The sequence below is a fragment of the Bos javanicus genome, chromosome X, assembly GCF_032452875.1.
Source record: "Bos javanicus breed banteng chromosome X, ARS-OSU_banteng_1.0, whole genome shotgun sequence".
In the NCBI taxonomy this organism is placed as follows: domain Eukaryota; kingdom Metazoa; phylum Chordata; class Mammalia; order Artiodactyla; family Bovidae; genus Bos; species Bos javanicus.
This window is the reverse complement of record NC_083897.1, coordinates 69,179,197-69,205,267: the sequence shown is the minus strand read 5'-3', so window position 1 is coordinate 69,205,267 and position 26,071 is coordinate 69,179,197. Positions and strand designations below refer to the sequence as shown.

The 26,071-nt window shown below is 37.5% G+C and overlaps 1 protein-coding gene across 4 annotated transcripts in view; it reads left to right on the top strand.

Annotated features, from left to right (window-relative positions):
• APOOL (apolipoprotein O like) overlaps positions 1-26,071 on the top strand; it is a 218,735-nt gene that overhangs the window by 88,810 nt on the left and 103,854 nt on the right. For 3 of the 4 annotated variants that reach the window (XM_061409566.1, XM_061409567.1, XM_061409563.1), the window contains 4 exons: positions 2,444-2,535; positions 4,990-5,097; positions 5,281-5,392; positions 16,977-17,483. In XM_061409566.1, coding sequence (XP_061265550.1) covers positions 2,444-2,535; positions 4,990-5,097; positions 5,281-5,392; positions 16,977-17,065 — 401 coding nt within the window. In that variant the 3' untranslated portion in view covers positions 17,066-17,483. Of the gene's footprint in view, positions 1-2,443; positions 2,536-4,989; positions 5,098-5,280; positions 5,393-16,976; positions 17,484-26,071 lie in introns of those variants that run through there. The other variant, XM_061409565.1, reaches the window with a different exon arrangement.

Here is a 26,071-nt window from a genome sequence, read left to right as displayed (position 1 = left end):
TAAATATTGTGAAACTTTTGTTTCAGTGGTGTGTGTGTGTGTGTGAGAGAAAGAGAAATAGAAAAAGACAAAGAGAGATAGGTCAAATTTGTTCTTCAATGTGAGTCATGGTCAAAAAAGTATGAAAGATATTGGTTTAGTGTAATCATATAATGCTACAGATAGAGCTCTAGAGAAAGGAAATCATTCAGTGATTGCATAGTACATATTATATAGCTAGTTAGTGACTATGTCTAGAGTCATTTCCTACTTATAGGAGTAGGGTAGTTGAACACAAATGCAATTTATTTTCTTGTAACCTGGCCTTTTATATCAAGTAAAGAAAGGATGAATGCAAATCTTTTTAATATTTAAATAATAAAGAATACATCTTGTGTGTACATATACACACAGAGAGAATGGAATATTATTACTCAGCCATAAAAAAGAATGAAATAATGCCATTTACAGCAACATGGATGGACTTAGAAATTATCATAGTAAGTGAAGTAAGAGAAAGACAGGTATCATATGATATCACTTATATATGGAATCTAAATTATATAAATGAACTTATTTAAAAAACAAAAATAGAATCATAGACATAGAAAACAAACATGGTTATCAAAGGGGATAGTGGGGATGAGAGAGGGAGGAAAATTAGGAGTTTGGGATTAACATATACACACTACTATATATAAACTAGATAAACAACAATGATATAACACAGGGAACTATATTCAATATCTTGTAATAACCAATAATGGAAAAGAATCTGAAATAGAATATATATATAACTAGATCACTTTGCTATACACCTGAAATTAACACAACATTGTAAATTAACCACACTTTCATTTTTTTCCATAGATATATATTCATATGAAAAAAACAGAATAAATCTAAGCATATGTATGCATCATACACTAGACATTTGGATAGTTGTTTAGAGAATGGTATACTATTCAATGTCAGTCAATAAAGAAATGGTTATACTTCAATTTTAAAATGATTTTAAGAAGTATAGCAAGTACAAAAAAAGTAAATAAAGAATAAAATAAGATGACACATAAAGGAAAAACTGCCACTTTCCAAGTTTAGGAGCAGCAGAATTAGAATTTGGCTGAGTCAAGGAAACCTACATTAAGAAATATTAGGTCAGTAAAATCAAGAACCAAACTACAGATACTAGGATAATAGTGAGCAAGACATATTTTAATATAATTATACCTTCTTTCCCAATATCACCAAAACCAGTCTATATCTAAAGGAAAGTAAAACTAAGGGTGGAAGCTGCCTACCTACCCACCTCCCTCAATGCTCAATCTATTGTAGACATGACTGTAGAAGGCCTCATTACTAATAGTCAAAACCAGATAGAGAAATACATCTTGTTTTACCTTCCCTAAACTGTTAAGTTGCCTGATATATTTTTCTGATATACCAGATAAACTGGTATATTTTACTGATAGACCAGATAAACTGTCCAATTTTTAAACTGAGTTGTAAATTCTGTTCCAGAGAATAAAAGTACTTACCATAATTAGAAATTGCAATATCTATAATAGTTTCCCAGATCATATTTAGAGTCAAGTGTACCCACACAAGCACTTAAGATACATACTGTTTTGAACTAACAGTCTGTTTGAACTAAGCTACGGCTTAGAGTAGTGGGTTTCAAACTATTCTGTAGAATCTAGGGTTCCATGAAAGTGTTCAGTGGTGGTATGGGAATACTGGAAAAGCCACGTAGGTAGGGCATGATATGAGCTTCACTTCCTCAGGCTAACTGGAGTAACTTCAAGTCTATAGATTTTATATATGAAGTTCCTAGTTAGGTTCTATTTGGAAGATTTTTTTTGAAGAATTTTGCTAATTTAAACACTTTGAAAATGACTCCTAGATGCTTAATTAAGGCAATAGTGAAAATTAATGAATTATTACAAATTACTTGCAATTATTAAATTATTACTTCAGTATTCTAAAGCAATGACATGAAGGAGTTATATACCTTTTAAAATCTTTATTAGTTAGCTGGATCATTTCAGCTTTCTAGAGAGTTAGTAAAAAAAAAAAAAAAAAAAGATATCTGAAAAGAGTCCATTTCAGTTTAACATGGTGTTACAAACTTGGAAAAACTGTGGCTACAACTCTGGGTTTCTTAGGACATGAAAAAATACCTAGCTTTTAAAAAGAAGAAAATTATCAACCCCCTTTGTGTAGGTAATTATCAATGTTAGATTGAGAATACTTTTCTTAAATTGAATGTGACAACTAAGGGAGATTAATTGAACTGTAATACTTAAGGGCATTTTAACTCTCATCTTGATTGGTGTTTTTACCTAAAAAATAACTTAGCATAGATGATGGCTTAAAGGGGAACAAAGAAAACATTAAAGTTCTAAAAGCATCAAGTGTCTGGCAGCATCTGTTTGGAGTTTAATAGTTTGTTTGAATGTTACAGGTTCTCGGTTTAAGAGAATTGCTTATCCATTGGGATTGGCCACTTTGGGAGCAACTGTTTGCTACCCCGTTCAATCAGTAATAATTGCAAAGGTAAGCTCTTTTTAAGTGATAGCTTCATTTCAGTATTTGTTTAAATTCTCAGTGTGACAATATTTAAATGTCACACAGTACCTGTAACATTTAATTTTCAGGGAAATATAGTTGGTATTAACTCTGGTGGCAACTCTGTTGGCAAAATGACATTAGCATCTCAGCTTGTTAATGCCATTGTTAATTACGTGATTATCACAAATAAATAGGATTAGTTTGTTAAAATATAATTCAACAATATAAATGATGATTTGAGGATTAATGTACACGTGGCACTTCAGATCAGTGTGTAAAGAAAAGGTGGACTATTCAAGAAACGTGTTGGAATAATTGACATTTCAGAAAAATACTTTGACCTTTACCAAATATCATGCAAAAATATTGCAGGTGAAATAAAAATATAATGAGAAAATATAATGCTATAAAATATTAGAAGAGCAGAAAGGTATTTTTGTATAATCTTGAGATAGGAAAGGCCTTCTTAAACACAGCCAGAAGCCATCAAAGATAAAAAATAATGTATTTTGCTACATCAGAGTCATACATTTCTGTTGATCACAGTATACCATGTACAAAGTTAAAGGATAAATGAAAAACTGGGAAAGTTATTTGCACATATATAATACAGGACTAAATAATATCCTTCAATATATTAAAAGCTTCTGTAAATCAATAGGAAAACAATGAATGCCCTCTAAGAAAATGAAGAAAGCATATGAACAAACAATCCACAAAATAAGAAACATAAATGGCCTAATATATTAAAGATCTTCGTTTTCTGAATGTTGAGCTTTAAGCCAACTTTTTCACTCTCCACTTTCACTTTCATCAAGAGGCTTTTTAGTTCCTCTTCACTTTCCGCCATAAGGGTGGTATCATCTGCATATCTGAGGTTATTGACATTTCTCCCGGCAATCTTGATTCCAGCTTGTGTTTCTTCCAGTCCAGCGTTTCTCATGATGTACTCTGCATATAAGTTAAATAAGCAGGGTGACAATATACAGCCTTGACGTCCTCCTTTTCCTATTTGGAACCAGTCTGTTGTTCCATGTCCAGTTCTAACTGTTGCTTCCTGACCTGCATACAAATTTCTCAAGAGGCAGATCAGACTTTATTTTTCTGGGCTCCAAAATCACTGCAGATGGTGACTGCAGCCATGAAATTAAAAGACACTTACTCCTTGGAAGGAAAATTATGACCAACCTAAATAGCATATTCGAAAGCAGAGACATTACTTTGCCAACAAAGGTTCGTCTAGTCAAGGCTATCGTTTTTCCTGTGGTCATGTATGGATGTGAGACCTGGACTGTGAAGAAGGCTGAGCACCGAAGAATTGATACTTTTGAACTGTGGTGTTGGAGAAGACTCTTGAGAGTCCCTTGGACTGCAAGGAGATCCAACCAGTCCATTCTGAAGGAGATCAGCCCTGGGATTTCTTTGGAAGGAATGATGCTAAAGCTGAAACTCCAGTACTTTGGCCACCTCATGCGAAAAGTTGACTCATTGGAAAAGACTCTGATGCTGGGAGGGATTGAGGGCAAGAAGAGAAGGGGATTACAGAGGATGAGATGGCTGGATGGCATCACTGACTCCATGAACGTGAGTCTGAGTGAACTCCGGGAGTTGGTGATAGACAGGGAGACCTGGCGTGCTGCGATTCATGGGGTTGCAAAGAGTGGGACACGACTGAGCAACTGATCTGATCTGATCTGATATTAAAGATGCTTAACTTCATCAGCAACCAAATAAATGAAAATTTAAAAAATCATTTAGATATTGATTTTTAGCCTTTTCATTTGACAAAGATTTAAAAGATTCATAACATTGCTGCTGAGAAATTAGGTTGGAAAATAGTTACATACTCTTGATGGGAGTGTAAATTGCTGTAGGACAGTGCTGAATTTCTGAACGCAATGTGGCAATAGTATCAAAAATTAAAATGCATATCATCTTTAATGATATACCCAAGGAATTACCACAAGGGTATATGATCCCAGTTATTTGTGGAAGAGTGCTAATTACAAATGGTTATAATTGCCTAAAGAAAAAAAAGGATGCCAATCATCAAGGGATTTGTTAAATCATAATGCTCATATGCCCATCAATAGGGGATTTGTTAAATGAATTATGATATGTTCATTATAGACTACAGACTTTGCAGCTATTAGAAGCAGATCTTCTGGTATATAATCTGATATGGAAACATCTCTGTGACATGTTGTTAAGCTTTTGAGAAAATCACACCTCCAAATAATATATATCGTGAGGCTAATAATTTTTTGTATAAGATACAGAAAATGAGACTTTGTGTTATCATGATCTAGAGACTTATAGTTTTACTGTTGATTCTGACCTGGTTTTTCATATAAAATACAAGACATAATTTTTTAAAATATTTGTTATTTTAACTTTTAAAAATTTATATAATTTGACTCACTTTTTTTTTTTAATTAGGTAGCTGGGAAAAAGGCATATGCTACAAGCCAGCAAATGTATGAAGCAGTTAAATCACTGTGGACAAAAAACAACAAAAAACTTCCTGAACATAAAGAAAAAACTAAGGTAGAATTTAAATGGACTAAAAACGTAGACTGTTTTGTTTAGGTGGATGTCCTAGACAGAGGTCAAGGATGGAATGAAAAGAGATGAAGGAATATACTACCTTGCATGCTATAATTTTTTAGGATATTTTATTGTTTTAGTAAAATGATTTACCTATGAAAGAAAAATCTTTTTGGTAAACAGCTAGGAAGCGCTGATGAAACAGAAACACCTGCAGAAACAACTCACAACCTGAAACATTCAGTGCCTTTGCCAACAGAACTCAGCTCTGAAACAAAGACAAAATCTACATCAGGTTTGTTTGGAATAATTCATTTTTTAAATTATTTTCTTAAATAACTTTATAGTATTATAATTAGTAGTTTGAATTTATTTATGTGTTTTCATAAATGTTTTGTCCTCATATCTGTAGTCTGTGTGTCTTTTTAGGTTATGAGGTTCTCAATAAGGTAGGGGAAAATGTGTATTTCTGGATTCTTCTAGTTATAGGCTATAACAATATGTCATACCTACATAGAAGAAATACCAGGTTTTCATTTCTTGTTCTATCCCCATCCGTCTTTGCTTCCACAGTCAGTTTTATTTAGTTTAGATACTAGGAAAACTTTCAACATAAAATAGTAAAAATAGCACAAATTATAATACTAATATCTTTGCTAGTATTAGATACAGGCAACTATGCGAGATCAAAATGTGACAGTTATACTTTCTAAACATCATGGTTTTACCGTGATCAAAAAGAAACATATCAGTTCAATAGTATATTCACATAAACTCACCAGTCATTGGCTTATGTAGGTTTATCTGTACTAAGTAAATGATACTATGCATCAAGTCATCTTATTACAAAGGAAATAGGACCAACTCAGAAGTAGAGAATTAGAGAATAATGAGAATATGTGCCCTTTACTGAACAACTGCTGTGGGGCAAAGAGCTATAAATGTGTTATTCAATCTTCTCCAAAAAAGAAAAAAAACAAAAAACAAAAAACTCTGGTGTGTATGTAATTATAGTTGTTTTATGATAAATAGACTGAGATTCAGGGAGCTTAAGTAACTTGCCCAAAATTATAGTTTACAAATAGAGTTATGTTTAGAGTCTAGATATTCTTGACACCGAAGTCCAAGCTCCTCTTTTGCATATAGATTATCTAATTTAAAACAAGATTTTAGTCTCTAATTTCCTCTGAGGAGATTTTAGTCTCCTCCCCTATCACTTAATCTTCATAAAAGCTCTCACTGAGTAACAAACTTGATTTGAGTTTTAATATTGTCCTGTCACCTCTCTTTTCTAATCAAGATAAGTTACACAGGTTTTAGACTCTCTGAATAACCCACAGTTGCCCATATTCCCTCAAGTATATAATATATCTGGTCATTTCTCTAAATGCCTGTCAACTCCAGAGATCTTTGTGGAGATGTTACAGTTTATCAGTGGGACCAGACCATCCCTGCTGCTGCTGCTGCTGCTAAGTCGCTTCAGTCGTGTCCGACTCTGTGCGACCCCATAGACGGCAGCCCATCAGGCTCCACCATCCCTAGGATTCTCCAGGCAAGAACACTGGAGTGGGTTGCCATTTCCTTCTCCAATGCAGGACAGTGAAAAGTGAAAGGGAAGTTGCTCAGTCATGTCCGACTCTTCATGACCCCATGGACTGCAGCCCACCAGGCTCCTCTGTCCATGGGATTTTCCAGGCAAGAGTGCTGGAGTGGGGTGTCATTGCCTTCTCCATCCCTAGCCAACATCTTTTCTTCTCACATCTGTATTCTGGAACCTTTTACTGCCTATCATAAGTAATCTGGTATATGTAAAGCATCCTAAGGAGACATGTAGAGGAAAGAGATACTCAGTACTATTCATCGTTATCGTATATCATTCAGGGTTGATTATATAGTAGACCCAGAATTGAGACTCATTATTTCCACATTTCATATGCAATCCCAAAGGTCTATTATGTGAAAAACAGTAGTGATCATGAACATAGGTTTTAAGATAGAACATGAATCTTAATCCTAAATCCAACATGTACTAGTTCTATTGCCTGGGGCAAGTTATTTAATACCCCAAGCCTCAGTCTCTTCATCTATAAAAGAGAGTCAATAATAGTATCTTTTTGACATGATTGTTATGAGGATTAAATGAGATATTGCATGTAAAGCAAAAAGTACAATGTCAAGCACATACTAAATTCTCAACGAGTGTTAAAAGATATCATTGCTGCTGCTAAGTTGCTTCAGTCGTGTCCAACTCTATGTGAACCCATAGACGACAGCCCATCAGGCTGTACCATCCCTGGGATTCTCCAGGCAAGAACACTTGAGTGGGTTGCCATTTCCTTCTCCAATGCATGAAAGTGAAAAGTGAAAGTGAAGTCGCTCAGTCGTGTCTGACTCTTAGCGACCCCACGGACTGCAGCCTACCAGGCTCCTCCATCCATGGGATTTTCCAGGCAAGAGTACTGGAGTGGGGTGCCATTTTGCCAATAAACAAATTTGTCATTGAGCACACTTTGGGAGCACATTACTTAGCAGGGGAGCATGTCCCTAGCCACCACTTCTCACCATACAGAATAGATTGTGTATACTGTCCAACAATATATTGTAATTCACAATGTGAGTTTGATTGTCCTCTATCATCCATATACATTTTTGGTGACAACTTTTATTTTGGGAATCACAAATTTGGAAATTTGGTGACATGGACTTCTTCAAAATATGATGAAAGTAGAATGAAATCTTTCACAGCCTCACAAGATTAATGTCCCTCTCAAATAGAGGTTGACAAACTATGGACCTTGTGCTAAATCTGGCTCACTAACTATTTTTGCACATTTCACAAGCCAAGAATAGTTCCTATGTAATTTAAATAGTTTAAAAAAATATCAGAAGAAAAATGTTTCATGACAAGTGAAAATTGTATGAAATTCAAATTTTAGTATCCATAAATAAATAAAGTTTTATTGGAACACAGCCACACTCATTTATGTATTGTCTGTGGCTGTTTTCACCCTAAAATGGTAGAGTTGAGTGGTTGTGATAGAGACCTTACGGTTTACAAAGTTTAAATGTTTACTTTGGTCCTTTGCAAATAGATTTGCCGATTCCTATTTTAGAGGGATGAGGTGTGCCATACATACATGACTCATGTTCCCCTCATGATATTTCCCAGATTATTATATAGGTCATGACACTAAATATCCAAAATCAAAATCCTGAAAGGCAAAACAAGATTTCCTACAGTCTTTTAGTGTTAGGGAGACAGAAACTCAAGCTGTCAATCAGAAGCTACAGAGTACCATACCTGAGGAACAGGGTTGACCAACTCTTCTATAAACTGCAACACAGCTCAGTGCCTGATTGGAGATGATAAGTATCAATACTTTACCCCTCCCCAAGAAAGGAAAAAAGTCCCCACTCTGGCAGATGATATCATCTGGAGCTTCTACAATTCTTTTTTACACAGTGTCCACCATACAAATAAAATGTGTGTTAGTCACTCAGTCGTGTCCAACTCTTTGCAACCCCATGGACTGTACCCCGCCAGGCTTTTCTGTCCATGGGATTCTCCAGGCAAGAATACTGGAGTGGATTGCTGTTCCCTTCTCCAGAGGATTTTCCACATCCAGAGATAGAACCCTGGTCTCCTGAATTGCAGGCAGATTATTTACCATTTGAGCTACAGCGAAGTCCTACAAACAAAATATTAGTCATGCAAAGAGACAGGAAGATGTGACTAAGAAAAGAGAAAAAAACATTACAGCAGATCCACAGGTGATCTAAATATTGAAGTTAGAAGAAAAGCACTTTAAAATAACTATGACTAATATATCAAATGGAAAATATGATGAACAAAATAGATGAAAGGATGGAAAATTTCACAGCCAGTTGGAATCTGTGAAAAAATCAAGTGGATATTCTAGATGTGAAAAATACAGAATCTGAAATTATGAACTCATTGGATGGGTTTAATAGCAGATTGTATACAAAAAGAGGACAGAAATAATGAACTCAAATATAGGATAAAAAAGACAAACTGAAGCCAGAGAGAAAAAAGAATGGAAAGAATAGATCAGTGTGAGAACACACTTTGCAATGATTAATATGTTTAAGTGTTTCAGTTACTGAGACAGCTGAATACTGAATATCATCCCGATTTTATACAGAAGAAACAAAAATAGAATCTCTAATATTCATAACTTCACTCAGCAATTTATTAGTGATCTGTCCTATTTTTGATACCTAACTTGCTTAAAATGTAAATGAGATAAGGAGTGAACTAAATTATCAATGAACAGATAATACCTAATGGCTATTTGAGACAATAATTCATTGCTTTTTAATAAACATCTTTATTCTTTACCTGTTTGCTATAACAGCAGTTTTTTTTAAAGTCGACTAAAAAAAGCTAAGCATAAATAGTTTTTCATTAGAGATTTATGATAAAGTACAAAGAAAATCATTTTGATGATTAGGGGAATGAGATTAAAGAAGAGTTTTATGACTGCTAATTCTTTGGGAGGACAGAGAGCCTTTTATCAAAAGGGATTAAGAAATATCTGAGGAAAGGTATAATCTTTAATTACTCAGAAAAGCATGAGAAAAATCCTTTTTAAAAAGGCAGAAATCAAATGACCTAGGCTAAGTGGTTCTAAGCCAGAGGGATCCACATCACAATTTCTTGAGTTTCTTTTTTTTTTTTTCTAAAATTCACTCTACATAAGAATTATAAATTAGAATTTCCAGAGGTGAGGCCTCCAAGCAGGTGGATTATAGGAAAAGCTCCACAGGGAATTCTGTATGTACATTCCTCTAGTTAATAATGACCAACATAAGCTATGAATAAATAAAAAATCTGAAGCCTCTCAACAAATTTTGAGAGATGGGGATCTAAAGGTAACAGAGCCTTTCAAATTTAGGTGAGCTGACTATTTGACCAGATTTTGGACAAGAATATAAATTAAGAAAGTTAGTAGAGTGTTAGAAAACTTAGTCAGTTGATGGACATTGTTAAGCAAATCAGACACATTCAGACTTACATAAAATAAGTATTTCTCAATGCTTACTATAGTATGTCTATAGTAAGAGTTGGACTATAAAGAAGGCTGAGTGCCAAAGAATTGATGCTTTTGAACTGTGGTGTTGGAGAAGACTCTTGAGAGTCCCTTGGACTGCAGGGAGATCCAACCAGTCCATCCTGAAGGAGATCACTCCTGGGTATTCATTGGAAGGACTGATGTTGAAGCTGAAACTCCCATACTTTGGCCACCTGATGCAAAGAGCTGACTCATCTGAAAAGACCCTGATTCTGGAAAAGATTGAGGGTAGGAGGAGAAGGGGACGACAGAGGATGAGATGATTAGATGGCATCACTGACTCGATGGACATGGGTTTGGGTGGACTCTGGGAGTTGGTGATGGACAGGAAGGCCTGGCATGCTGCGGTTCATGGGGTTGCAAAGAGTTGGACACGACTGAGCAACTGAACTGAACTATAGTATGTCTATTTGATAATACTATTTCTTAGTTCAGTTTTCTCTTGTACTGACCAAAAGCTTCCACCAGGAAGATACATTTGGAAAAGGAGCAGTCAGAAACACTGTTTCTTAACCTACTTGTACTACAGACCCCATCTCAGAATGTTTTTAAATACATAAACAAAATACACAATAATGTATGAGCTTCCCTAGTTGTATTAATCAACAATATTTAACAACATACTGAAAAAGGGTATAATTTTGAAGTGCTAGTAAGTATAAATATTTCAAGATATCTGCAACTGCAGTGTGATATGACAATATCTATGGTTTCTATTAGTGACAGAGTCTAAGGTATTCTTAAGAGTATAGTATTGTGGTTTGTTGCTTGCATTCATTATTGAAGAAGACATTCATTTTCAGTCAGAGGTTAATGAAAACAAAGACAAATTTCCCCTATCCAAGTTCATAGATCATATGAATTCTATCCACAGACTCCCCTCCTCCAAAGGGATTCCAGGTTAAAAGTCTATGGAGAACTGTATTCTTGTCATGCGTAGTGATTATTTAAGATCTGGCTGTTTTTAAAATATACTTAGTGGTGAAGTTACATATAGATCTATCCCAGTTTATAAAACAGAAACTATTTCTGAAAAGGTAGATGTAAAACAAATAATTGTATGTAAATCTATTTCTCACCTTTAACTAGAAACTAAATTTCTCTCTGGCAAAAAGATGTGTTTCTCAAATGAAAAAAAAATCATTTCAAAATGAATCGGAATTTGAAAAATATTTAAAATTTTAAAAATTGTGAAAAATATCTTTAGTGTATGTCACAAAATAAATATAAAAATTATTCTTACCTACTTAACATACACAGGGTATTATATGTACCACTTTGTATATATTATTATGTTGAATACTAAAAATAATTTTGTGACATTTTGTGACTACTCTAACCCCAGGGTTTGTGACATTTTGTGACACTTCTGCCTACTCTAACCCCCATTTTTCAGAAGATCCAGGGTTGTTGCATTGGGAGTCAGACAAAACTGGATTCAGTCCTGGTTCCAATACTTATCACCTGGATGACACTGGTCAAGTTTCTTAACCTGTCTACATTAAAATGTCCTTATCTGTAAAACATGGATAATATAAAAATGTCATCTATCTCACAGTGTTATTCTGAGATAATGCATGAAAATAATGTGGCATCTTGCCTGGTACGCAGTCAGCTTATCAAGATCACATTGATCCACACTGCCAAATCCAGGTTCCATTCCCAATCTCTATCTTATGTAATCCATCAGTCATTTCTAACAGAAATGATTATTCCTTCCTCCTTGCAACAGTCTCTTTACTTGGCCTGTGGGATATCACTTACTCTTGGTTCTCTTACTTCACTGACTGGCTGTTTCTTCAGTCTTCTCTGCTATATTCTCCTAATATTCTTAACCTCAAAAACTTGGAGTATCCAAAGGTCTCATTTTTTCGACTTCCTTTATGATGTTACGGATGACCTCATATGGTCCCATAGTTTTAGATGCTATTTATACCTTAGGAACATAAAATTTATAAACCAGCCCAGGAGACTCCGGAACTTTAGATTCACATTTCTGCTTACTCAGTATTTGTACTCAGATGTTCAGTAAGTTCAGTTCAGTCACTCAGTTGTGTCCGACTCTTTGCAACCCCGTGAACTGTAGCATACCAGACCTCCCTGTCCATCACCAACTCCTGGAGCCTACTCAAACTCGTGTCCATCACATCGGTGATGCCATCCAACCATATCATCCTCTGTCATCCCCTTCTCCTCCCACCTTCAATCTTTCCCAGCATCAGAGTCTTTTCCACTGCTGGGCATACACACCAAAGAAACCAGAACTGAAAGAGACATGTGTACCCCAATGTTCATCACAGCACTGTTTATAATAGCCAGGATATGGAAGTAACCTAGATGTCCATCAGCAGATGAATGTATAAGAAAGCTGTGGTACATATACACAATGGAGTATTCAGTTCAGTTCAGTTCAGTTCAGTCGCTCAGTCATGTCCGACTTTTGCGACCCCATGAATCACAGCACGCCAGGCCTCCCTGTCCATCACCAACTCCCAGAGTTCACCCAGACTCACATCCATCGAGTCAGTGATACCATCCAGCCATCTCATCCTCTGTCGTCCCCTTCTCCTCCTGCCCTCAATCCCTCTCAGCATCAGAGTCTTTTCCAATGAGTCAACTCTTCACATGAGGTGGCCAAAGTACTGGAGTTTCAGCTTTAGCATCATTCCTTCCAAAGAAATCCCAGGGCTGATCTCCTTCAGAATGGACTGGTTGGATCTCCTTGCAGTCCAAGGGACTCTCAAGAGTCTTCTCCAACACCACAGTTCAAAAGCATCAATTCTTCGGCCCTCGGCCTTCTTCACAGTCCAACTCTCACATCCATACATGACCACAGGAAAAACCATAGCCTTGACTAGACGAACCTTTGTTGGCAAATTAATGTCTCTGCTTTTCAATATGCTGTCTAGGTTGGTCATAACTTTCCTTCCAAGGAGTAAGTGTCTTTTAATTTCATGGCTGCAGTCACCAGCTGCAGTGGTTTTGGAGCCCAAAAAATTACTCAGCCATTAAGAAGAATACATTTGAATCAGTTCTAATGAGGTGGATGAAACTGGAGCCTATTATACAGAGTGAAGTAAGCCAGAAAGAAAAACACCAATACAGTATACTAATGCATAAGTATGGAATTTAGAAAGATGGTAATGATAACCCTGTATGCGAGACAGCAAAAGAGACACAGATGTATAGAACAGTCTTTTGGACTCTGTGGGAGACGGAGAGGGAGGGATGATCTGGGAGAATGATATTGAAACTTGTATAATATCATATAAGGAACGAATCGCCAGTCCAGGTTCGATGGATGATACAGGTTGCTTGGGGCTGGTGCACTGGGGTGACCCAGAGGGATGGTACAGGGAGGGAGGTGGGAGGGGGGTTCAGGATGGGGAGCACGTGTACACCTGTGGCGGATTCATGTTGATGTATGGCAAAACCAATACAATATTGTAAAGTAATTAACCTCCAATTAAAATAAATAAATTTAATTTTAAAAAATAAAATAAAAAACAAACAGAGTCCTTTCCAGTAAGTCAGTTCTTCACATCTGTTGGCCAAAGTATTGGAGATTCAGCTTCAGCATCAGTCCTTCCAATGAATGTTCAGGACTTATTTCCTTTAGGATGGACTGGTTTGATCTCCTTGCAATTGAAGGAACTCTCAAGAGTCTTCTTCAACACCACAGTTCAAAAGCATCAATTCTTTGGCCCTCAGGGTTCTTTATAGTCCAACTCTCATACCAAGGGAACATTTTATACAAAGATGGGCTCAGTAAAGGGCAAAAATGGTAGGGACTTAACAGAAGCAGAAGATATTAAGAAGAGGTGGCAAGAATACACAAAAGAACTGTACAAAAAAGATCTTCACGACCTATATAATCATGATGGTGTGATCACTCACCTAGAGCCAGACATCCTGGAATGTGAAGTCAAGTGGGCCTTAGAAAGCATCACTACGAACAAAGCTAGTGGACATGAAGGAATTCCAGTTGAGCTATTTCAAATCCTGAAAGATGATGCTGTGAAAGTGCTGCACTCAATATGCCAGCAAATTTGGAAAACTCAGCAGTGGCCACAGGACTGGAAAAGGTCAGTTTTCATTCCAATCCCAAAGAAAGGCAATGCCAAAGAATGCTCAAACTACCGCACAATTGCACTCATCTCACACGCTAGTAAAGTAATGCTTAAAATTTTCCAAGCCAGGCTTCAGCAATACGTGAACCGTGAACTTCCTAATGTCCAAGCTGGTTTTAGAAAAGGCAGAGGAACCAGAGATCAAATTGCCAACATCCGCTGGATCATCGAAAAAGCAAGAGAGTTCTATTTCTGCTTTATTGACTATGCCAAAGCCTTTGACTGTGTGGATCACAATAAACTGTGGAAAATTCTGAAAGAGATGGGAATACCAGACCACCTGACCTGCCTCTTGAGAAACCTATATGCAGGTCAGGAAGCAACAGTTAGAACTGGACATGGAACGACAAACTGGTTCCAAATAGGAAAAGGAGTACGTCAAGGCTGTATATTGTCACCCTGCTTATTTAACTTCTATGCAGACTACATCATGAGAAACGCTGTGTTGGAGGAAGCACAAGCTGGAATCAAGACTGCAGGGAGAAATATCAATAACGTCAGATATGCAGATGACACCACCCTTATGGCAGAAAGTGAAGAACTAAAGAGCCTCTTGATGAAACTGAAAGAGGAGAATGAAAAGGTTGGCTTAAAGCTCAACATTCAGAAAACGAAGATCATGGCATCTGATCCCATCACTTCATGGCACATAGATGGGGAAACAGTGGAAACAGTGTCAGACTTTATTTTGGGGGGCTCCAAATCAGTGCAGATGGTGATTGCAGCCATGAAATTAAAAGACACTTACTCCTTGGAAGGAAAGTTATGACCAACCTAGACAGCATATTAAAAAGCAGAGACATTACTTTGCCAACAATGGTCCGTCTAGACAAAGCTGTGGTTTTTCCAGTGGTCATGTATGGATGTGAGAGTTGGACTGTGAAGAAAGCTGAGCACCAAAGAACTGATGCTTTTGAACTGTGGTGTTGGAGAAGACTCTTAAGAGTCCCTTGGACTTGAAGGAGATCCACCCAGTCCATCCTAAAGGAGATCAGTCCTGGGTGTACATTGGAACGACTGATTTTGAATCTGAAACTCCCATACTTTGGCCACCTGATGCGAAAACCTGACTTATTTGAAAAGACCCTGATGCTGGGAAAGTTTGAGGGCAGGAGAAGGGGACGACAGAGGATGAGATAGTTGGATGGCATCACTGACTTGATGGACGTGAATTTGGTGGACTCTGGGAGTTGGTGATGGACAGGGAGGTCTGGCGTGCTGCGTTTCACGGGGTCGCAAAGAGTCGGACACGACTGAGCGACTAAACTGAACTGAACTCACATCCATACATGACCACTGGAAAAACCATAGCTTTGACTAAATGGACCTTTGTTGGTAATGTCTCTGCTTTTAATATGCTTTCTTGGTTTGTCATTGCTTTTCTTCCAACGAGCAACCATCTTTTAATTTCATAGCTGCAGTGATTTTAGAGCCCAAGATAACAAAGCCTGTCACTGTTTCCATTGTTTCCCCATCTATTTGCCTTGAAGTGATGTCTAGTTAGCAATTCAAATATAGCACACCCAAAACTTAACACTTAATTTACCTTCTCCCAAACATGCTTCTGGGGCTTCCCTGGTTGCTTAGTGGTCAAGAATCTGCTTGCCAATGCAAAAGATGCAAGTTCAATTCCTGATTTGGGGGAGATGCCATGGAGAAGGAAATGGTAACCTACTCCAGTATTCTTGCCTAAAAAATTCCATGGACAGAGGGACCAGGTGGGCTACAGTCCATAAAGTTGCAAAGAGTCAGACACGACTGAGCAACTGAATGACAACAACAACAAAACATGTTTCTACATTTACCCCATCTCAGTAAATGTCAACTCCATTCTTTTAGTTTCTCAAATTAAAGAGTATCACTCACACAACATACTGAATCCACTTTGGAAATCCTGTCCTTAAGTTATCACCACCTCCACTGCCCTAATAAAAGCCATTTAGCATTTCCATCCTGGTGTACTGCAGTTAGCTTGTACAGTTAGTACTGTACGAGTTAGCTTCCTAACTCGTCTCCCTACTTCTATGCTTATTTCCCTACACTCTCTTCTACCCATAGCCAAGAGTAATCTTTTTAAAAACATAATATCATGTTACACTTCTGCTCAAAACTGTCCAGTGACTTCTCATCTCTTAGAATAAAAGAGAAAAACTTTCCCATGACCTGTGTGGCCTAGCATTCCACTGTTTTCTGATTATGACTTCTATCACACTCATTGCATCCACCATCAGCACATCTTGCTATCTCTGTTACAGCCATATTTGCTATTTTATGGCTCCTCAGACATGCCTAAAGTCTGTTACACTTGCCACCTGCTCCTCCAGTAAGTCATTTCCCTCAAATAGTTACAGGGCTCATACCTGCACCTTCTTCAGTTCTTTGCTCAAATATATAAGGCTTTCTTTCCCTGGCCACCCTGTTTAAAATTGCAGATTACCCAATCTCTCCATATGCCTATCCACCCTGTTTTATTTTTCTGCATACCACCATCTGACATACTGTTTAGTTAACGTATTGTCTCCTTTACCCAACTTTAATGTTAGGTCCATGTTGGTGGAGATTTTTATCTGTTTTGCTCATTGATGTGCCCCCCATATCAACAAGAATTTTGTTAAATTAATGACTAATTTTCTTTTTCATTTTAATACTTTATCAGGTGCTACACAGTTTATGCCTGACCCCAAGTTCATGGATCACGGGCAGTCCCATCCAGAAGATATAGATATGTACAGCACTAGAAGCTGAAGTAGTCTGCATAGAGAACTACAAGATGTGTGAAGTTTCAAATAATGGTGAAAAAAATCATGTAACATGTAACTGATGCATAGGATATAAATTAAACCAAGTTTTCCCCTTACATCGTCTAATGTACAGTTTGAAAAATCACATTAGTGACTAAAACACAAACTGAATACAATCCAAACAACATTAAATGATCAATGAGGAGGCAGAGGTAGAAGTATTAGGATGCATTTCATGACTTTAAGGGTGTTTATAAAAAAAAATTTTTATATATATATAAACATATACACATATATATTTGCTGTAGCTTTTCTGAATTAATATCAGCTAAATTAGAATGGTGTGTGGAAGGATGTGTTCCCTCCCCCCTGTTTGTTTTGCATTTCCCAGAGATATAATAAAATATACATATTTTATGACATGTGCTTGGCTTTGTCTCTTTGTTTAATTAATGCTAATTCCTCTTAGATGTCCAAAAATAAGTCTGTTTGAGAGGACCATGTGCTACATGGGAAGCCTCAGTGCTGCTTAGCATTCCTTCTACTGATTCCTGTGTAGTTTCCTATTCTGGTCTCCAGGAGAGGTTTTCAGTTAAGTTCAGTCGCTCATTCATGTTTGACTCTTTGCGACCCCACGAATCACAGCATGCCAGGCCTCCCTGTCCACCACCAACTCCTGGAGTTCACCCAAACTCAAGTGCATCGAGTCGGTGATGCCATCCAGCCATCTCATGCTCTGTCATCCCCTTCTCCTCCTACCCCCAATTCCTCCCAGCATCAGGGTGTTTTCCAATGAGTCAACTCTTCGCATGAGGTAGCCAAAGTATTGGAGTTTCAGCTTTACCATCAGTCCTTGCAGTGAACACCCAGGACTGATCTCCTTTAGGATGGACTGGTTGGATCTCCTTGCAGTCCAAGGGACTCTCAAGAGTCTTCTCCAACACCACAGTTCAAAAGCATCAATTCTTCAGCACTCAACTTTCTTCACAGTCCAACTCTCACATCCATACATGACTTCTGGAAAAACCATAGCCTTGACTAGACGGACCTTTGTTGACAAAGTAATGTCTCTGCTTTTTAATATGCTGTCTAGGTTGGTCATAACCTTCCTTCCAAGGAGTAAGCGTCTTTTAATTTCATGGCTGCAATCACCGTCTGCAGTGATTTTGGAGCCCCAAAAAATAAAGTCTGACACTGTTTCCCCATCTATGTGCCATGAAGTGATGGGACCAGATGCCATGATCTTAGTTTTCTGAATGTTGAGCTTTAAGCCAACTTTTTCACTCTCCTCTTTCACTTTCATCAAGAGGCTTTTTAGTTCCTCTTCACTTTCTGCCATAAGGGTGGTGTCATCTGCATATCTGACGTTATTGATATTTCTCCTGGCAGTCTTGATCCCAGCTTGTGCTTCTTCCAGTCCAGCGTTTCTCACGATGTACTCTGCATATAAGTTAAATAAGCAGGTTGACAATATACAGCCCTGATGTACTCCTCTTCCTATTTGGAACCAGTTTGTCGTTCCATGTCCATTCTAACTGTTGCTTCCTGACCTGCATATAGGTTTTTCAAGAGGGAGGTCAGGTGGTCTGGTATTCCCATCTCTTTCAGAATTTTCCACAGTTTATTGTGATCCACACAATTAAAGGCTTTGGCATAGTCAATAAAGCAGAAATAGATGTTTTTCTGGAACTCTCTTGCTTTTTTCTTATTCTGAAGCCTCCTATACCTGCCAAAGAAGACTATGTATCCTATTACTCAGAGGACAAAAATAAGTTATTAGACACAATCTTTCCCAACTTCTTCCCATCTGTTTTCAATGCTTACCTTTTTTCAGCCATGCATCCCCCTTTTCTAAAGTTGATGTTTCTATTTGTGTTCCAGATCTCCTCCCCGTCTTTTCTAGTACCGTATTCCATCCTGTTTAATTTTCAGTCTTTTGTTTCTCTTTTAACTGATTTCTTTTCCTCAGTCTCTAACAGCTTCACATCCTCTTTATCCAAAAACAACAGTAGCAAAAACATTTCCATAACTCCCTCTTCCTCTTGAGCTCTCTTTTCTTTCTCTTTCCTATGATTTTCAGACTTCATAAAACAGTAATTAATGTCATTTTCTTAAGTTCTCAATTTCAATTCCTCTATAACTTGCTACACCTTTGCCTCTATGTTGTTTTTCAGTAAATTTTGTCTGATTCTTTGTGACCCATAGACAGGTCTCCCTATCCTTCACTATCTCCCAGAGTTTGCTCAAATTCATGTTCATTGAGTTAGTGATGCTATCTAGTAATCTCATCCTCTTTACCTACTTGAATTTTATGTAATGATTGACTCATAACTACTCCCTCCTAAAAATGAGTCCTCCTTTTAGTGTTATTCCTGCTCCTCTTGTTACTCATTGTTCTCTTGCTTTGAATCCCTTACATGTTAAGGCTCCTCAGTTTGCATTTCTTGTCTTTTCTCATTCAATGCTTTCTCATTTCCATTCAATATACTTCACTGACTTCAAGCATCATTTATATGTCCTTATTATTAATATTTCCATCTTTCATATTTCTCCAGAAGTGTGTATCTATCCTTCTAATTATTAGTCATGTCTATCTTATATCCATATGTGCATGTGTGCTAAGTTGCTTCAGTCATGTCTGACTCTTTGTGACCCTATGGACTGTAGCCCACAGGGATTCTCCAGAAACCCTGGGATTCTCCTGGCAAGAATACTGGAGTGAGTTGCCAGGCCCTCCTCCAGGGGTTCTTCCCAAGCCAGGGATCGAACCCACATCTCTTATGTCTCCTTCATTGGCAGGCAGGTTCTTTTACCACTAGCACCACCTGGAAAGCCCTGTATATCCCATAGAGATTCTCAATATCAATAGTTGTTCAGTCACTTAGTCGTGTCTGACTCTTTGTGACCCCATGGAACTGCAACACTCCAGGCCTCCTTGTTCTTCATCTCCCAGAGCCTGCTCAAACTCGTGTCCATTGAGTCAGCGATGCCATCCAGCCATCTTATACTCTGTCATCCCTTTCTCCTCCTGCCTTCAATCTTTTCCAGCATCAGCATCTTTTCTAATGAGTTGGCTCTTCGCATCAGGTGGCCAAAGTATTGGAGCTACAGAATTAGTCCCTCCGATGAACATTCAGGATCGATTTCCTTTAGGATTGACTGGTTGGATCTCCTTGCAGTCCAAGGGACTCTCAAGAGTCTTCTCCAACACCACAGTTCAAAAGCATCCATTCTTTGGCACTCAGTCTTCTTTATAGTCCAACTCTCACATCCATACATGACTACTGGAAAAACCATAGCTTTGACTAGATGGACCTTTATCAGCACAGTGATGTCTCTGCTTTTTAATAGATAAGATCCATCTGCAATGTAAGAAACCTGAGTTTGATCTCTAGGTTGGGAAGATCTCATGGAGGAGGGCATGGCAACCCACTCAGCATTCTTGCCTGGAGAATCCACATGGACAGAGGAGGCTGGAAGGCTACAGTCCCTGGGGTTACAAACAGTTGGGCATGACTGAGCAACTAATCACAGCACAGCATAGGTTTGTCATAGCTTTTCTTCCAAGGAGCTGCATTAATTTCATGGCTGCAGTGATTTTGGAGCCCAAGAAAACAAAGTCTGTCACTGTTTCCATTGTTTCCCCATCTATTTGCCATGAACTGATGGGACCAGATGTCATGCTCTTAGTTTTCTCAGTGTTGGGTTTTAAGCTAGCTCTTTTACTCTCCTCTTTCACCTTCATCAATACGCTGTTTAGTTCCTCTTGGCTTTTTGCCATTAGGGTGGTGTCATCTGCATATCTGAGGTTATTGATATTTCTCCCTGTAATCTTGATTCTAGCTTATGCTTCATCTAGCCTGGCATTTCACATGATGTACTCTGCATATAAGTTAAATAAGCATGGTGACAATATACAGCCTTGACATATTCTTTTCCCAATTTGGAACCAGTCTGTTGTTCCATGTCTGGTTCTAACTGTTGCTTCTTGGCCTGCATACAGGTTTCTCAGGAGGCCAGGCTCTTCTGTCCATGGGATTCTTCAGGCATGAATACTGGAGTGAGTTGCCATTCACTCCTCCAGTGGATCGAACCCAGGTCTACCTGCATCTTCTACATTGTCAGGCGAATTCTTTACCACTGAGCCACCTGGGAAGCCCTGATATCAAAAGACCTAAAATTAAATTGTCTCTACATCTCTCTCACTTCTGTGTTTCTCAAATCGATTGTACTTTCTCTAATCCTTACTCTCATTCAGGTCTTCATCATCACTTCCTGGATTATTATATATGCTTCTCATCAATCTGCTTGCCATCAGTCTTGCTTTCTGTCACTTAACATTGCATTCTGCTTATAAGTAACAGTAAACCAGTTAACTGTAGCTACTTAAATAAATGAGTCTGTTTAAAGTCTGGAATTGGTCAGTACAGAGTTGGTATAGTGACTCATTGGTGTCATCAAGGATCTAGATATATTTCTCTTTCTGCTCTACTCTTTAGCATGTTGATTTGTCACCTGATGATCACAAAATGGCTCCCCTACCTCTCGGGAACACACACATTCAAAGTAGGAAAAGGGGTTACAAAAAACTGTACCAGATACTTCTGACTCCCTCTAATCAGAGAATTAAATTATTTCTTAGAATCCCTCTCAAAAGACTTCTGTCTATACCTTAACCAGAATTTGTCTTGTAAGTCAAATTTAAGGTTGGCAAATTACATTTTTGTCTATGAAGAGAAAGGCAAGTGGTAAGGGATTTGGAATGGTGTTGAGTTTAAGTTAATATATAATGTCTGCTACCCTATTCTTCTAACCCATCTATCAGATTATTATGACATAGTTGTCTTCCTGAGATCTTCAGTGACTCAACATTGTCTACAGAATCAAATCAAGACCCATTAGCATGACATACAAGGCCTTCATATATGATCCCAGCTAAACTTTAATCCTTCCTTCCCTCTCCCCACCCACCCTACTATCAAGTATATTATATTGGGTTGGCCAAAAAGTTAATTTGGGTTTTTCCATAAAACTGTACAGAAAAGCTTGAACAAACTTTTTGGTCTGCCCAGTATGTTATCTATAACACCACTTGCTTCATAAACATGCTTTGCTCTTTTATTACCTCTTTCTCTGCCTGTGCTAGTGTCTCAGAGTTGTTTTTGTCTCGTCACACATGCTTCATTCCAACTTCCTACTTATTATTCAAACACATCCTTTCTCAGTTCCCCAGGGTAGGATTTAGATACTCTCCTATACATTCCCTTACATTTGGTATTTATGGCTGTGATAGCCCACATAATTTATTATAAAAATAAAACTAATTTAGAGAAGAGCTAACACCTATCCTATTCAAACTTTTCCAGAAAATTGCAGAGGAAGGTAAACTTCCAAACTCATTCTATGAGGTAATCATCATCCTAATACCAAAACCTGACAAAGATCCCACAAAAAAAGAAAACTACAGGCCAATATCACTGATGAAAATAGATGCAAAAATCCTTAACAAAATTCGAGCAATCAGAATCCAACAACACATTAAAAAGATCATATACCATGACCAAGTGGGCTTTATCCTAGGGATGCAAGGATTCTTCAATATTCACAAATCACTCAATGTAACACACCACATTAACAAATTGAAAAATAAAAGCCATATGATTAATTCAATAGATGCAGAGAAAGCCTTTGACAAAATTCAACATCCATTTATGATAAAAACTCTCCAGAAAGCAGGAATAGAAGGAACATACCTCAACATAATAAAAGCTATATATGACAAACCCACAGCAAACATTATCCTCAATGGTGAAAAATTGAAAGCATTTCCCCTAAAGTTAGGAACAAGACAAGGGTGCCCACTCGCACCACTATTATTCAACATAGTTATGGAAGCTTTGGCCACAGCAATCAGAGCAGAAAAAGAAAGAAAAGGAATCCAAATTGGAAAATAAGAAGGAAAACTTTCACTGTTTGCAGATGACATGATCCTCTACATAGAAAACCCTAAAGACTCCACCAGAAAATTACTAGAGCTAATCAATGAATATGGTAAAGTTACAGGATAAAAAATCAACACAAAGAAATCCCTTGCATTCCTATACACTAATAATGAGAAAATAGAAAGAGAAATTAATGAAACAGTCCCATTCACCATTGCAACGAAAAGAATAAAATACTCAGGAATATATCTGCCTAAAGAAACTAAAGACCTATATATAGAAAACTATAAAACACTGGTGAAAGAAATCAAAGAGGAAACAAATAGATGGAGAAATATACCATGTTTATGGATCGGAAGAATCAATATAGTGAAAATGAGTATACTACCCAAAGCAATCTATAGATTCAATGCAATCCCTATCAAGCTACCAATGGTATTTTTCACAGAGCTAGAACAAATAATTTCACAATTTGTATGGAAATACAAAAAACCTCGAATAGCCAAAGCAATCTTGAGAAAGAAGAATGGAACTGGAGGAATCAACTTGCCTGACTTCAGGCTCTACTACAAATCCACAGTCATCAAGACAGTATGGTACTGGCACAAAGACAGAAATATAGATCAATGGAACAAAATAGAAAGGCCAGAGATAAACCCATGCACCTATGGACACCTTATCTTTGACAAAGAATGCAAGAATATACAATGGAGAAAAGACAGTCTCTTTAACAAGTGCTGCTTGGAAATCTGGTCAACCACTTGTAAAAGAATGAAACTAGAACACTTTCTAACACCATACACAAAAAATAAACTCAAAATGGATTAAAGATCTAAACATAAGACCAGAAACTATAAAACTCTTAGAGGAGAACATAGCCAAAATACTCTCCGACATAAATCACAGCAGGATCCTCTATGACCCACCTCCCAGAATATTGGAAATAAAAGCAAAAGTAAACAAATGGGACCTAATTAAAATTAAAAGCTTCTGCACAACAAAAGAAACTATAAGCAAGGTGAAAAGACAGCCTTCAGAATGGGAGAAAATAATAGCAAATGAAGCAACTGACAAACAACTAATCTCAAAAATATACAAGCAACTCCTGCAGCTCAATTCCAGAAAAATAAACGACCCAATCAAAAAATGGGCCAAAGAACTAAATAGACATTTCTCCAAAGAAGACATACAGATGGCTAACAAACACATGAAAACATGCTCAACATCACTCATTATCAGAGAAATGCAAATCAAAACCACAATGAGGTACCATTTCATGCCAGTCAGAATGGCTGCAATACAAATGTCTACAAGCAATAAATGCTGGAGAGGGTGTGGAGGAAAGGGAACCCTCTTACACTGTTGGTGGGAATGTAAACTAGTACAGCCACTATGGAGAACAGTGTGGAGATTCCTTAAATGACTAGAAATAGAACTGCCATATGACCCAGCAATCCCACTGCTGGGCATACACACTGAGGAAACCAGAATCGAAAGAGACATGTGCACCCCAGTGTTCATCGCAGCACTGTTTATAATAGCCAGGACATGGAAGCAACCTAGATGCCCATCAGCAGATGAATGGATAAAGAAAGCAGTGGTACATATACACAATGGAGTATTTCTCAGCCATTAAGAAGAATACATTTGAATCAGTTCTAATGAGGTGGATGAAACTGGAGCCTATTATACAGAGTGAAGTAAGCCAGAAAGAAAAACACCAATACAGTATACTAATGCATATATATGGAATTTAGAAAGATGGTAACAATAACCCTGTATGCGAGACAGCAAAAGAGACATAGATGTATACAACAGTCTTTTGGACTCTGTGGGAGAGGCACGGGGGGATGATTTGGGAGAATGGCATTAAAACATATATAATATCATATAAGAAACGAATCACCAGTCCAGATTTGGTGCAGGATACAGGATGCTTGAGGCTGGTGCACTGGGATGACCCAGAGGGAGGTGGGAGGGGTGTTCAGGATTGGGAACACGTGTACACCTGTTGATGTATGGCAAAACCAATACAATATTGTAAAGTAATTAGCCTCTAATTAAAATAAATAAAAACTAAAACTAGATTAGTTTTTTTTTTTTTTTTTTTAATTTACAATGCTCCTTGTGGTATAACTGAATCATCTTTGTATAGCTTTTTAAATGGGCTTCTCAGGTAGCTTAAATGGTGAAGGATTGGCCTGCAGTGCAGGAGACCTGGGTTTGATCCCTGGGTTGGGAAGATCCCCTGGAGAAGCTCATGGCAACTTGCCCACTCTGGTATTCTTGCCTGGAGAATTCCACAGAGGAGCCTGATGGGCTATAGTCCATACGGTCGCAAAGAGGTGGACACAACTGAGCGACTTTCACTTTCACTTCATAGCTTTTATACCCATAATACCTAGTATGTAGTAGGAACTCACATGGTGGTTGTAATATAGGGTGAAAAAATAATTATAATTCTATCAAAAGGTTTATATCCTACTAGAAAGGATAGAAACATACACAGATACAGTGTACTATGTAATATCTTCCCTAAGATAGTTACAACAAAAGTTGGTTTCTCAGAGATAGAATTTAGTTCCAAGATAAAGACAGAGATGTAATGTAGTTCCAAGATGAAGTCAAGGCAGTGGTCCTTGATCTGCTCAAGTTGGGAAAGCAGTTCATTTACTAGTTATTCATAGGTAAGCTTTTCATAATTTAGCTTTAGCATTTTATATATATATATTTTACCTCAGATCTGTTTGTGACCAAATGTACAGTATTTCATCAAATCCAAGACCTCAAAGGGAAAAGTGTTGCCAGTTGATCATAATATTTATCCAAATTTCAGATGTGTTACAATACGAAAATATAAGCATTTGAAATTTCATAGGATACAGTAAGTAGAAAAATAAATATCCTAAAGCCAAGTATAAGTTATTTTTGAATTATCTTCTCTTTTGGGTTATCAGCTCTGCTACTAACCATTAGTATGTTAATTCAGATAATGGCAAGTTGTATCTACAAAATCTGTTTCAAAGATCTGCTGAAGCCAGAGTTTGTTCACTTGCTGTATTATACGA